The 13723-nt window shown below is 39.2% G+C and overlaps 1 protein-coding gene across 5 annotated transcripts in view; it reads left to right on the forward strand.

Annotated features, from left to right (window-relative positions):
* CFAP91 (cilia and flagella associated protein 91) overlaps positions 1-13723 on the forward strand; it is a 63913-nt gene that overhangs the window by 20931 nt on the left and 29259 nt on the right. For all 5 annotated transcript variants that reach the window (XR_010155302.1, XR_010155301.1, XR_010155300.1 and 2 more), the window contains 5 exons: positions 2352-2529; positions 6404-6561; positions 8470-8652; positions 9535-9677; positions 13532-13648. Coding sequence is in view for 2 of the 5 variants with exons in the window: in XM_516670.8 (XP_516670.2) it covers positions 2352-2529; positions 6404-6561; positions 8470-8652; positions 9535-9677; positions 13532-13648 (779 nt within the window). In the remaining 3 variants the exon portion in view is untranslated. The remainder of the gene's footprint in view (positions 1-2351; positions 2530-6403; positions 6562-8469; positions 8653-9534; positions 9678-13531; positions 13649-13723) is intronic.

Consider the following 13723-nt stretch of genomic DNA (forward strand, 5'->3'; position numbering starts at 1 on the left):
GGGATTTGTTGAAGATTAAATGCATTAGAAAAGTGCTTGGCATAATAAAAGTGCTTAAATAGCCAGGCGTGATGGCTTACGCCTGTAATCCCAACACTTTGGGAGGCTGAAGCTAGCAGATCACCTGAGCTCAGGAGTTTGAGATCACCCTGGCCAACATGGTGAAACCCTGTCTCTACTAAAAATACAAAAAAAATGAGCCAGGCGTGGTGGCAGGTGCCTGTAAGTAATCCCAGCTACTAGGGAGGCTAAGACAGGAGAATCACTCGAACCTGGGAGGCAGAGGTTGCAGGGAGCCGAGATCGTGCCATTGCACTCCAGCCTGGGTGACAAGAGCGAGACTTCATCTCAAAAAAAAAAAAAAAGTGCTTGGCATAATAAAAATGCTTAAGTAATGTTAGGTTTTATTATTATTATAATTCATAGACACATAAATTTGTATATAAAATGTTAAGATTGAATAGAAAACCACAAATTTCTTTTTGTGTTTTCTTGGGGAAATGGGAGAAGGGAATGGGGCTCAGTGTGGTAGTTAAAAGGTACATCGGCTTTATTTATAAGGTTTCAATTTTTTATTAAAAAATGTGAAGTATATATGACAAAATGTGTACAGTTGTTAAGTCTGCATATTTATGGTATGATTTTCATAGTTATTTTTTAAGTTACTAAAGAAAATGCCACGCAAGACCCACAAAATAATATGTAGATACATATATATACATATATACACATAGATATATGTGGTATTTTGTATACAGATTTATTTACTTCTTTATACATCTATAAAAGTAAAAAGATGAGCTGGTGGTATTACTCCTCACCAAATGCATCATTGTGACTGCCTCTGGGAAGGTGATCAGAATGAGGAAGCAGAGTACAGAACTTTAGCCTTCTCTATAATACCCTAATTTTATTTTATTTTATTTTTATTTATTTAGTTTTTGAGACGGAGTCTCACTCTGTCACCCAGGCTGGAGTGCAGTGGAGTGATCTTGGCTCACTGCAACCTCCGCCTCTGGGGTTCAAGTGATTCTTCTGCCTCAGCCTCCCAAGTAGCTGGGACTACAGGCACCCACCACCACGCCTGGCTAACAATACCCTAATATTAAAAACAAGAGATAGTGAATTCATATATTACTTATTTGCTTTTTAAAAGCATAAACATTACAAAAGATCTGAAATAAGACACAAATCTTAGGCATGCCCTACTGTACGTGGTAGAAATATGACGTATTACTTATTTCCTTAGATTTTTCTGTATAATTATATTTTTAAATGAAAATAAAACAAAGGTTGGCTTATTGTGGTTCAGTGATCAAACAGGAAACTTGTTCCAGCCTCCCTTTCCTTTACCTGCTTTTGCAAGGCCACATTTAGAGGTGCTAGGCACCTAAGTGTGCTGGCATCCTCAAAACTTGATCCAGGGAGGCATACGTTGGTTTAGGTCTCAGCCAGTGTCTCGGAGCTGGTCAGGAGACATATCCAGTGGCCACATCCTCCTGCCTGACCTACGGGTATTGTGTCTTTGAATTCTTAAAGTTGGAGGTAAGAGATAGCCCTAAATTTTACATTCACTGTGGGGACAAAACCCAAAGATGGTGAATTCTCAGCTAGTGATTAGTGTCTTCATTTTCTGTTATTTTTTTAAAAAGTATATAGCCAAGTGGTTCACACCTGTAATCCCAACACTTTGGGAGGCTGAGGCGGAAGAATTGCTTGAAACCAGGAGTTTGAGACCAGCCTGGGCAACATGGTGAAACCTTGTCTCTACAAAAAAATAAAAATAAGTTAGCCAGGTGTGGTGGCACATGCCAGTAGTCCCAGCTACTTGGGAGGCTGAGGTTGGGGGATCATTTGTGCCCGGGAGGTCAAGGCCACAGTGAGCTGTAATCACATCTCTATACTCCAGCCTGGGCAACAGAGTGAGACCTTGATTCACAAAAAAGAAAAAAAAAAAGTATATATTTTTCACTTTTATCCAACAAATTCCCTACCCCATATTTTTCCCACCTCAGGGCTCTGAAAATGCCTTGTATTTCAGTATATAAATTTGTTTATTACAGAGCATTCCAAGGTGTGATTATTCAGTAGTCACTTAATATTCTTCAAATGCATTCCAGCATTCTACATGCAACTAAAATGTCTTATGGCTCAATTACTAGCAAGAGGCAGTGGGGCACAGATAACACAAGCTGTGAGGCACATCTAGAGGCTGTTCCCTAATGTCATGTTATCCTGTCATGGCCCTTGAATTTGGAGAAGAGGAAAGGAACTGACAGGGAGTTAATTATATACTGGGGGGTGCGTGGGTCAGCTCACTTGTTCCTAAGCTGTGCTGCTTTATCCTGCAGGTCGGGGTCTCCCAGCAGGACAAGCTGAGGTGGAGATGATAGAAAGAGCCCGCGAGAAGCGTGCTTGGGAAGCCACTCTCCCCGCTCTGAGTGACACCTCCCAGTTTGAGAAGAGGAGGAAGATGATGAATGAAATGGAGAGGAAGGAGTGGGCCTTCAGAGAGCAGGAGATTGAAAAGTAGGTTCTCTATCACCCAGACAACTGTTCCTGCACTGGTGGGAATAATGTTAATACTTTATATCTGCAAAGCATTCTCCCAAATGTATGGGTTGAAAAGCAATCCTCAACCTATAGAGATAGGAAATTGGGCATCCGGTTCTTTCAGGAGCAGTCACATGCTTCTGATGTGGTCCAGAAGCTCTGTATAATTTTCTCTCCAAAAACATAAAAATGTAGAATGCCCTCTGTGTGTTTGAAGAAGCTCAGCATGGAACCCAGGTTTGAACAACTCCTGAAGGGCATCTCTGATTCTTCTTTTCCCTTTTCTCTTTAGTATCTATCTTAACTGTCACAGAATCCAACTAATTTCTGCAAAGCACCTTTCAAACTGTCCCTTCATGTTCATTCCCAGCGCCACTGTCCCGGTGCCTGGGCTTTCTTCATACCCCTTCAAACAGCCTTGGCACTAGTCCTAGCTCTTACCCACCCCCCACCCCGACCCAAGACACTGGGTTCACAGTCAGGATGCCTTGTGTGCTAGATAGAGCTGATGGGGCATTTCCTAGTTAAAAGACAAATTATGGAATTCTTCCATTAAGAGATGAGTATATAACAATATACATAAATAACAATATGCTGAGGTACTTGTGGTTGGGTTTTCAATCATTTTAACTGATATATTTTCAGTAATGGAGTTGTTGCTGATATGTGGAAATGATAAGAGATTATGAAAACCAAAAAATTATAACTCTCTAGCAGGAACAAAGGAAGGGCGTTTGCTGAGTTTGTCCTTTGTGCTAGGCTGTGCTGACGCACTTTATTGCTCTAAGCAATGCTACCAAGGACTCTTACACACAAGAGAGGGACCCAGAGAGTTAGAGTCTCAGCTTGGTGCTAAATTTGGAATATGTTAAATTTTTTGCAACACCTTCAGATTAAGCCTGAATCTAGGCTTTGTGATGTTTTGATAAAAGCTTGCAATTTAGTAAAAAAATAGTGTTTGGGCAAAGTAGGTGTCAAATACCCAATCCTGTTGGCAGAAATTTAAATTTATTATTGTACTTTGGAAAGATATGTGTCTTTCCAAAAGGCATTAAAACTGTTAAAAATGTATCTGGCCAGAGTGAAAGCGTCACCTGAGAAAGCAAATACATTTGTTAAACTGAGGGCAATTTTAATACATGTATTTTGAGTCCCTTTTACATGCTAGACTCTGTGCTGTGAGTTGGGAAAATAGGGATGAATAGGAAACTGCTCTTCCTGACAGAGCTCCTTATGGTCCACTGGGGCAGGGGGAGCAGGCAGGGAAGGTGGACAAGGAAGGGACAAAAGATCTTAGTTAGACCAACCCCTCTCAGGCTGTGTCTATCAGGTGATGTGCTGTTCTGTACAAAAAGTGCTTGGTGGAACCCAGGTGAAAGAACAGTTAGTTCTATTTAAGGTGGGCGATTTGAGAAACAAAACTACTAAGAGGAGGTAGCTTCTGAGCTGGGTTTTGAAGGGTAGGTAAGAAGCCATCAGGCAGATAGCAATATCAGACAATAATATCAGAAGCTATCAGGTAGACCAATACTTGAGAAGTGTTGATCTGAGATTTTTTGCACCGTCTCCTTGCCCATCTTCCTGCCCCTTCCTGCCCCAGTGAACTATAAGGAGCTCTGTCAATAATATCAGATTGATGATGATAATGATGATGATGATGATGATGATTAGTGGACTATAAGGAGCTCTGTCAATATCAGATGATAAGTGAATGGTAAGGAGCTCTGTCAATAATAATAATATGATGATGATGATGATGATGATGACGAGTGGACTATAAGGAGTTCTGTCAATGATATCAGATGAAGAAGAAGATATCTATAGAGCATGGAACACTTATAGAGGGCTTACTATGTGTCAGATGATGTTCTAAGCATATAGACCTCAAAGTGTGGTCCACAGACCAGCAGCATCAACATTACCTTGGAACTTGGTAGCAATGAGGTGATCAGGCCCCATCCCAGGACCTACTGAATCAGGGGTTGAGGCCCAGCAATCTGTGTCAGAACCTGCCCTCCAGATTATGCTGCGCTCTTAAATTTGAGACTGTTGTTAGAGCACTTCGTGTATACATTAACTCACTTAATGCTCACAGCAACTTCATGAAGAGGGTACTATTATTATCTCCACTTTACCATTGAAGAGATTGAGGTCAGTGGTGACATGGAAAATTGAACCTAGCATTTCTAACTCTAAAGAGAAAGGTGACTGGGGTGTGTGGCTTAGTTTTAAAAATGCCTACCTCTCCATACTCATTTGTCACTACACTCTCGCCCCTCTCAAGTGCATTCACTCTGAGAAACCCTGCCAGTGTGACATCTTGCTGTCCCTCCAGTCCTTTTGAGTTGAACATTCAGCTTCCCCTGCTGAGGCCCTGCTTTTCCTTTGTCAATGTAGCAAATCCCAACCCTGAGTTAACAGCTCCTCTAAGGAAGGCTTCCCCACCTGTTCCCTCTTTTCCCCCTGCCCTATCCTTTCTTCTTCCACGAAGAGTTTTCACTCTTCTAGCCTGGTATGTATCTCCTTGTGCGGGAAATGTCGGTTCTTATGCCTATTCCACCAGAACAGTGCTTGTTGAGAGAAGGTGTTTTATCTTGTACATCATTGTTCCTGCCTGGCATATGGTGGGCACTTAATAAATATTTGACAAATGAGTAAGTGAATAAATTCAGGTATGAATTTCTAAGCAGGAGTAAAATGTATGTTCAAATCTGTTTTAGGAAGGAAAACCTTGACAGCTGGGTGGAGCAAAGATCAGAAGGAGGACAGACTAGCAGCTAGGAGTCCACTTTAGGAGTGATATGACCAGACATGAGCTAGGGAATACAAGAAGCATTTCCGAGGAGAGATCCTTAGCAGCGGGAAGAAGGTGTAAGAGGGACAGACTTCTGGGGGAACAAATGAGTAGGGTTTTGTTTTGTTTTTTTAATTGTCAAGCGGCGACTGGAGATTCAAATAGATGGAAATTCTGGTTCAGAAATATCTAAGCTGGGCTGGACATGGTGGCTCACGCTTGTAATCCCAGCACTTTGGGAAGCCAAGGTGGGATCACTTGAGGCCAGGGGTTCGAGACCAGCCTGGCCAATGTAGTGAAACTCCATCTCTACCAAAACTACAAAAATTAGCCAGGTGTGGTGGGTGCCTGTAGTCCCAGTTACTCGGGAGGCTGACCCATGAAAACCGCGTGAACCAGGAGGCAGAGGCTGCAGTGAGCTTAGATCAGGCTACTGCACTCCAGCCTGGGCAACAGAGCGAGACTCTGTCTCAAAAAAAAAAAAAAAAAAAGAAAGAAAAAAGAAATACCTAAGCTGGAGGTACAGGTAACAAAGTCATCTGTGCATTGTTGGATGCACATGAGCAAGGTAGCCCAAGGAGAACAAGTTGAAGGTAGGAGGAAAGGAAACAAACATTTGTTGAGTACCTATTATATGCCAGGAACTGGCATTTTCACCTCACTCCTTAGGATAGCATGCCAGAACCGCATTTCCTCTTCACTCCCCCTATTATGTAACCCTCCAGGAATACCACTCAACCTGGCACTGTGCACAAACCTCTTACTGTTCCTTTAGGCCCATCTGCCTAGAGAGCCCTTCTTTTACCCCATCTGCCTGGCATACTCTTCTTCATCCTTGAGAACTACACCCATAAATATTCCTATTATATGGAGAGTCTCTATTGAGTTGCCTCCCCCACGCCCTCAATTCATCTGTCATACTTTTGCCAGAGTGGTCTTTTGGCAATACATGAATATGATAGCAGCCCACAGAGAAGAGCCTGTCTGTGGCAGCTGTTCCCTTGCCCTCTGTTTGAGATGCCATATGCTTCTTTATGTTTTGTAATTTACTTGAAGACTGCAGGAGATTCGCCTGGAAGTTCTAAAAGAGCTGTTGAGGAAGCGTGAAGAGAATCAGAATGAAGTGAATATGAAGCACTTGAATGCCCGGTGGTCTAAACTGCAGGAGGGAAAAGAGGCAAAAATGGCAAAAATTCAGCGCACGCATGTATCAAGTAATGGTGTAGTATGAACAATGAAGACAGTGGAAAAGTGGGCTTTGCTTTGGATCTTTGACCAAACCTGACTTAACTATGATATAATTCTGTTTTGGTCCTGGGAATCACATAGGTAAGGGCTAAGAGATGAGTTATTTCTTAAAGGTAGAAGAATGGAGGAAATTCCCTTACTAAGAAAATCAAGTGATGGTGTCCTAACAGGTAGTCGAGTTACTGAGATAATGTGTGTGTGTGTGTGTGTGTGTGTGTGTGTGTGTGTGTGTGGTGGGATAAGTGTTGGGTTCCCCATATTCATGGTCCACAGCCCTGGATAAAGAGCCCTGTTTCTTACCCTCTCTTCATTTTGCCCTTAAAGGAGACATTTTAGACATCCTTTTTCCTAATCACCTTGCTACAAGAAATTTTAATACCGCAGATATAACATATATATATTTATGTACTATATGTATATCTGTACTTTATACATGAAAAGAGGAAGTATATGGTTTATTATTTTTATTCACTGCAAGATTAATAATGACTGAATTAAAGATTCAAGTTAAATTTATATTTGAAAAATTTAAGGCCAAGAGAGGTAGCTCACGCCTGTAATGCCAGCACTTTGGGAGGCTGAGGTGGGAGGATTGCTTAAGGCTAGACGTTCAAGACCAGCCTGAGCAGCATAGTGAGACCCCATCTCTACAAATTTTTTTTAAAAACAGCCTGATGTAATGGTACACATCTGTAGTCATAGCTACTTGGAGGCTGAGGTGGGAGGATGGCTTGAGCCCAGGAGCTCAAGGCTACAGTGAGTTGTGATAGCACCACTGCACTCCAGCCTGGGTGACAGAGACCTTGTCTCAAAATAAATAAATAAATAGTATCAATTACGTGTGCAGACTATTTATATATGTACTCATTCACAATATAATCACATTTTAAAAAATCATTCAAAACTTATTTTTCCCAACAAAAACAAAACAATCACAAAAACAAATTATTGCTTAAAATTATGTTTAGTGAACTTAAATTTAAAATTTTTCTTTTTGAGAAAAGAGCACTTAACTGCTAGATATTTATTTAGATACAATCAACATTTTTTTCAGTACTTGGCATAACTAATGATAGATCTGACTAATTTTTGTAGGCGAATAATAAAATTTAAATCATTTTTACTTAATTCTAAAACCCAAGTCACACCCAGAAGTGCGGAGAATCAAACATAAACAATATCCCCAAGACAGCAGTGGCACACAGGCCCCCTCTTGCAGCATGACGTCACGATCTTGTATAAGATTTTTACCCCCGTTGAAAACGCACAATGCAGAGCCGCCAAAAGGTCTTGGGTCTGTGATGGGATTTGAGAGAAAAGGAGCACAGGAGGTGGCGAGCATGACTCTTGAGATGAGTATACTCCTGATGTGCACAGTTGAGCCTTTCCCTCTGACTGCCAAACAGTTCAGAAAGCTGTAAGCTGAGACAGTCTTTGGTTTATTTTGGTGTTAACCAAGATGAACCTGTAGTCTTTGCTTTTGATTATTCTTGTAGGGGAGAATAATTCCCTAGTTCCCCACTGAACATGTATTTTCCAGTTGCTTTGAGTTTCATTCATTTAACCAACTTTTACTGAATACCTCTTCTTGGCCTGGAGCTTGAAATGCAGTTATAAAAGATTTTTGACGAGTACCGATTGAGGACACTAGCTGATTCTGCTTCTGTCACTCCTGCCTGTCTCATGACAATCTGGGCCACACAGATGGCAGATCTCTGTTTTTAATGTTACATTCTGGCTGTCGTGAGTCATCATGAAATTCATTCATTTCAATAGCTTCTCTGTGAATAACACTAGCATTGGCTTACTCTTCTGCATTTGTATAATTCAGAACAATATTTTAGAGATAGTCATGGAGGTATGTTTTATTTCAGCAATCAGAAAACTTGTAGGAAAGAGAAAGAATATAGAAGGGAAGTTGGAGAGAAGAAATATCATCAAGGATTATTCTGATTATGCATCACAGGTCTATGGACCTCTGTCTCGTCTTGGGTGTTTCCCAGACAACAACTCAGAGGACTTTGTAGTAAAAAACTACTATCTCAACACCTATGAAGGTAAGCAATTTACATAATTAGAAATCCAGTATAAGAAGGTTGTCTCAGAAATATGATTAAATATATAAAATGTAGAAATTTAGATTAAAAGCTAAGCAATAAAAATATTTGCAATAAACACTGATGATACAAACCAATAAAAACTACTAAGACCCAAATAAATAAATGGACACACTATAGAACAGTTCAGCAAGGACCAAATTCAATTAGCTAGTAAATGTTAAAAAATGTTTAATGTCACTAATAAAGTTATTTAACAATGAAATTGAGAAAAGTTTTATTCCAGGTTTATGAAGCCAACAAGAAATATGTATAATGAAATCAACCTTTTATAAAGAAATGTCAAAAAACTAGTGGGCAAGAGGATGGAGAACCAGGTGATAAGTTCACGGAGAGGACTATACCTCTTATGAAGTTCAAAAGAGGCTTATTTAGTTATTTAATTTCACTGACAAATTGAAGTATCACATGGCCAAGATCATGAGTTGCTGGTTACACTGCTGAACTTGTAGCTCTGGCTGGCCATCTCCAGAGCAAAATGTAATAAATTGGTGAACGTCTACTTTAGAAGGGTGGCACCACATATCATAGAATCATTAATTTTCTGTTGATTATTATTGTGGAATTGCTACTTTTTTGTAGGGCAATATTTTCACTTTAGAATGCATTTCTCATTGTACAGTCTAAGTCACTGACAACATGAGTTAATTATATGGAAATGTGCTATTACATTTCAGGGACACTTCATTCTATTATATGAGATACACCCTCTCAACAATTCTAATGAAACTGCTTGGCAAACAGCTACAAAAGTTAACAATATACCTTAAAAATAATAAACGTAAGCACTGGATACTAAAAACATGTGCTTCCTTCCCATAGGATTAGTGGAACTTGAGTCATGTCTCCCAGATTTTGTGACACAACCCCGAATCAGAGCTCCAAAACCTAAAGTCATTACCACCAAAGCTGGTTTTCTGAAGAGGACAGCAAGGTTGGACTATGAGTTGGCAGAGGTTCATAAGGTAAAATCATTATCTGGAGGACAAAATGCTTCTAGTGTGATTTTTGCAGATAAATGCTACACTCCAAATTTGCAGCAATGTCCAGTGGGTCAAACATAGACCTACATTCTCTGCTCTGCACTTTTCTGAGGTTGCCCATGCTGTGCTGAACCAATGTGTATTTCCCCTCTTTTCACATTTCAGGAGACTTCTTGGAGATTTTTTTCCCCATTTGCAGAAGTCATATTACTTTCTGAAAGCGTTTTCCACTTGGATCTCTATATAAAATTTGACGCTATACTAAGGTGTAGCAAGTTTCTGTTGTAGGTGTTAATAGCTGTCATAGGCCCGATTTTCTCCCTTTTGTGTTCATGTGATCAGGGCATATGAAGAAAAAGAGTCATGTTCAACACCTTTCTTATGTAGTTAAAGCTCTAAAGGCTCTAGTTAAAGCCTTCACCAAGACTCACAGTATGTCATCCACCAGCTGGGCTTTCCCTTTTGGTAGCTGGACTATAGGTGTACAGAATCTGTGGTTTATGCTGGTGGTGCTCATTCTTTCCTGTGCATCAGAATCTCATGGAGGACTTGTTAAGACACATGCAGCTGGGCCCCATCCCCAAAGTTTCCGATTCAGTAGGTCTGAGGTGGGGCTGGAGCATTTGCCTTTTTTATAAGTTTCCTGGTGATGCTGCTGCTGCTGGTCCAGGAACCACACCTCGAGGCCCACTGTTTTATGATACACTCTCATCACTGGCCCATGCATGCTTGTTTGTTCAGTTGATTTTAGTAGTTAATAAAAATTGATGGGAACCTATCCTCAAAACAGGACCTTAACAGTAATTTATGTATATCGAGGTGGTTCTTTCCCACCTCATCCCCACGCCCCCATCTCCTTTCACCCATCCTGAATGCCGTGTTCATCATTCTGTCACTTTCTGTTAAGATTTTTTATAGATTCTTTTTATTAGGTTATGGAAGTTCCCTTCTCTTCTTAATTTACTAAAGCCTTTAGTCATGTGTTTATGTTGAATTTTATCAAATGTTTATCTCTATCACACAATTTTTATATATATATTTTTAATTATTGTAGTAACATTTATAATTGTTTATAAATATTAATCTATCCTTGCATACCTGGGATGAACCTGCCTTGGTCAGAGCATACAGCTTATTTTCAATACCTTGTTGGATTTGATTTACTCATATGTTGATTAGGATTTTGCTTCTACATTCATGAGTGAAATGACCTTCTTGTTTTTCTTTCTCATTTTGACTATGTATGGGGTTGGTGTTGTAATTACGCAGGTCTCCTGAAGTGAACTTGAGAATATTCCTTCCTTTTTCTTTTTTGAGAAGAGTTTAAATAAGATTGGGATGATTTGTTCCTTCACTTTGGTAGAATATGCATATACAATTATCTGGGACAAATGTTTTCTTCATAGGAAAACTTTTAACCACTACTGCAATTTGTTTACAACTTATAGAACTCTTCTGCATTATTTTTGGTAAATTTTTTTTTATAAATTCCATTTCACCTACCTTTTCCATTTTTTTGGCATATGATTGTTGATAGTATTGTTTTATAATCTTTTAAATGTTTGTTTTATCTTATTCATGTCTACTCTTTTCACTTGCAATATTGTTTATTTATGCCTTAACTCTTTTCCTTAATCAAGTTTACTGAAGGCTTGCTTATTTTCTCAGTATTTATGTTTCCAAACAATGAACTTTTGATTTTGTTGATTTTCTATGTTATATTTTTTAATCACATTAATTTATACTCCTATATTTATTCTATATTTCTTTCTACTTTTTAAGGGTTTGTTTCACAGTTCTTACCTTAAATTGCACATGTAGCTCATCAGTTTCAGGCATTCATCTGTTTTATATAAGTATTTTAGGTTAAACATTTCCTTCAAAATACTGACTTTTGGTACATTTCATTAGTTTTGATATGTAGTATTTGTCATTCTTAATTTCTAATATCAAAAAACCCATTATGATTTTTTAATCTGTGAGTATTTAATAGTGTGTTTTAAAATTTCCAAATATGCAGGAATTTTAACTCATTTTCTCATTAACCTCTAACTCAATTGCATTGTGATCAGAGGTCATAGTCTGTGTGATACCTATCCTTTGAAATTTCATGAGGCTTGCTTTGTGGACCAGTATATGATTATACATGTAAAATAATAAAAGTACATCTTCAGATCACACTATGCCACTTGACGGGTAGAGCAGGCACCTTAGAGCAGATTATTCCCAACTCCTTCTTCCCTTCCCTGTGATATTCCTGTCATTGATTTCACTCGTCCAAGTGCTATAATCAGCCAATACTTTTTTACTTTTATTGCTTTAGCTAACAGTTATCTTTTAGATTAAAAATAAGAACAACAATATATTTTATTTATTCATTCTCTTCTGCTCTTCTTATACTTATATCGATCTAAGTTTTTGATCTATAACATTTTTCTCCTGCCTGAAGAACTTTTTTTTATCATTTCTTGCAGGGAATGTCTGCTGGCCATGAATTCCTTCAGTTTTTGTTTGCCCCTTTATTTTGGGGAGCGGGGGGAATGTAATTCGCACACAATAAAATCACCCTTTAAAAATATATAATTCAGTAGTTTTTAGCATATTTACAAATCTGTGCAACCATCACCACTATCTAATTCCAGAATATTTTTGTCATCCCCAAAACAAACCCCATGCCTAATAGTGCTCACTTCCAATTCCCCCTTCCCCTCAGCCCCTGGCAACCACTATTCTACTTTCTTTCTATTGTTGTTGTTTTTTTTTGAGATGGAATCTCACTCTGTTTGTCAGGCTGGAGGGCAGTGGTGCGATCTCCGCTCACTGCAAGCTCTGCCTCCCAGGTTGACGCCATTCTCCTGCCTCAGCCTCCTGAGTAGCTGGGACTACAGGCGCCCACCACCACGCCCGGCTAATTTTTTTTTGTATTTTTAGTAGAGACAGGGTTTTACCGTGTTAGCCAGGATGGTCTTAATCTCCTGACCTCGTGATCCACCCTCCTCGGCCTCCCAAAGTGCTGGGATCGCAGGCATGAGCCACCGCGCCCGGCCTATTCTACTTTCTTTTTATGGATTTGCCTATTCTGGACATTTCATATACATGGAGTCATGCAGTATATGGCCTTTTGCGTCTGGCTTCTTTCACTTAGCATAGTATTTTTAAGGTTCATCCAGGTTTTAACACATCTCAGTACTTCATTCTTTTTTTATGATTGTGTAACATTCCATTGTGTGGATATACCACATTTTATTTATCTACTCATCATTTGATGAATACACCAAGAATATAACCATGTTTAGTGAGTGGTTAACTTTTTTTTTTTTTTTTGAGATGGAGTTTTGCTCTTGTTGCCCAGGCTGGAGTGCAATGGTGCAATCTCAGCTCACTGCAACTTCTGCCTCTCAGGTTCAGGTGATTCTCCTGCCTCAGCCTCCCGAGTAGCTGGAATTACAGGCATGCACCACCATGCCCGGCTAATTTTGTATTTTTAGTAGAGATGGGGTTTCTTTATGTTGGTCATCAGGCTGGTCGGTTAATATATTTTTAGGAATATCATAGCACCTCTTGAGAGATACACACATTCTTGTTAGTGTTTCTCAAGCTGACCTAGCATCACCATAGAGAATATTAATATTCTGATTAATATTTATATCTGTGACCTAGATCTGGTAATGAAGGAAAATATAGGGTACAGTATACATTATTCAGGTGATGGGTATGCTAAAAGCCTAGATTTCACCATTATGTAATACATTCATGTAAAAAACTGCACTTTTACCCCTTAAATTTATGCACATTTTTGTTAAAAAAAGAGATTATATTAATTGGCATTATTTCAGGCACTGTTGGATAAGAAGAATAAAGTTCTTGAAGCAAAGAAACCCCCTCGCTTCCTTCAAAGAAACCCAATACCTCAACCTCGGCTTCCAACTCCAACCTTGGAAATGACATCCAATGTAAGTTGGAAACTTTTTAGTTGAAATGCTAAATTCAATATCATTGTCAGCTTATTCTTAGGATAGTTTAGCTTA

Source organism: Pan troglodytes, chromosome 2, assembly GCF_028858775.2.
Source record: "Pan troglodytes isolate AG18354 chromosome 2, NHGRI_mPanTro3-v2.0_pri, whole genome shotgun sequence".
NCBI classification, from domain to species: domain Eukaryota; kingdom Metazoa; phylum Chordata; class Mammalia; order Primates; family Hominidae; genus Pan; species Pan troglodytes.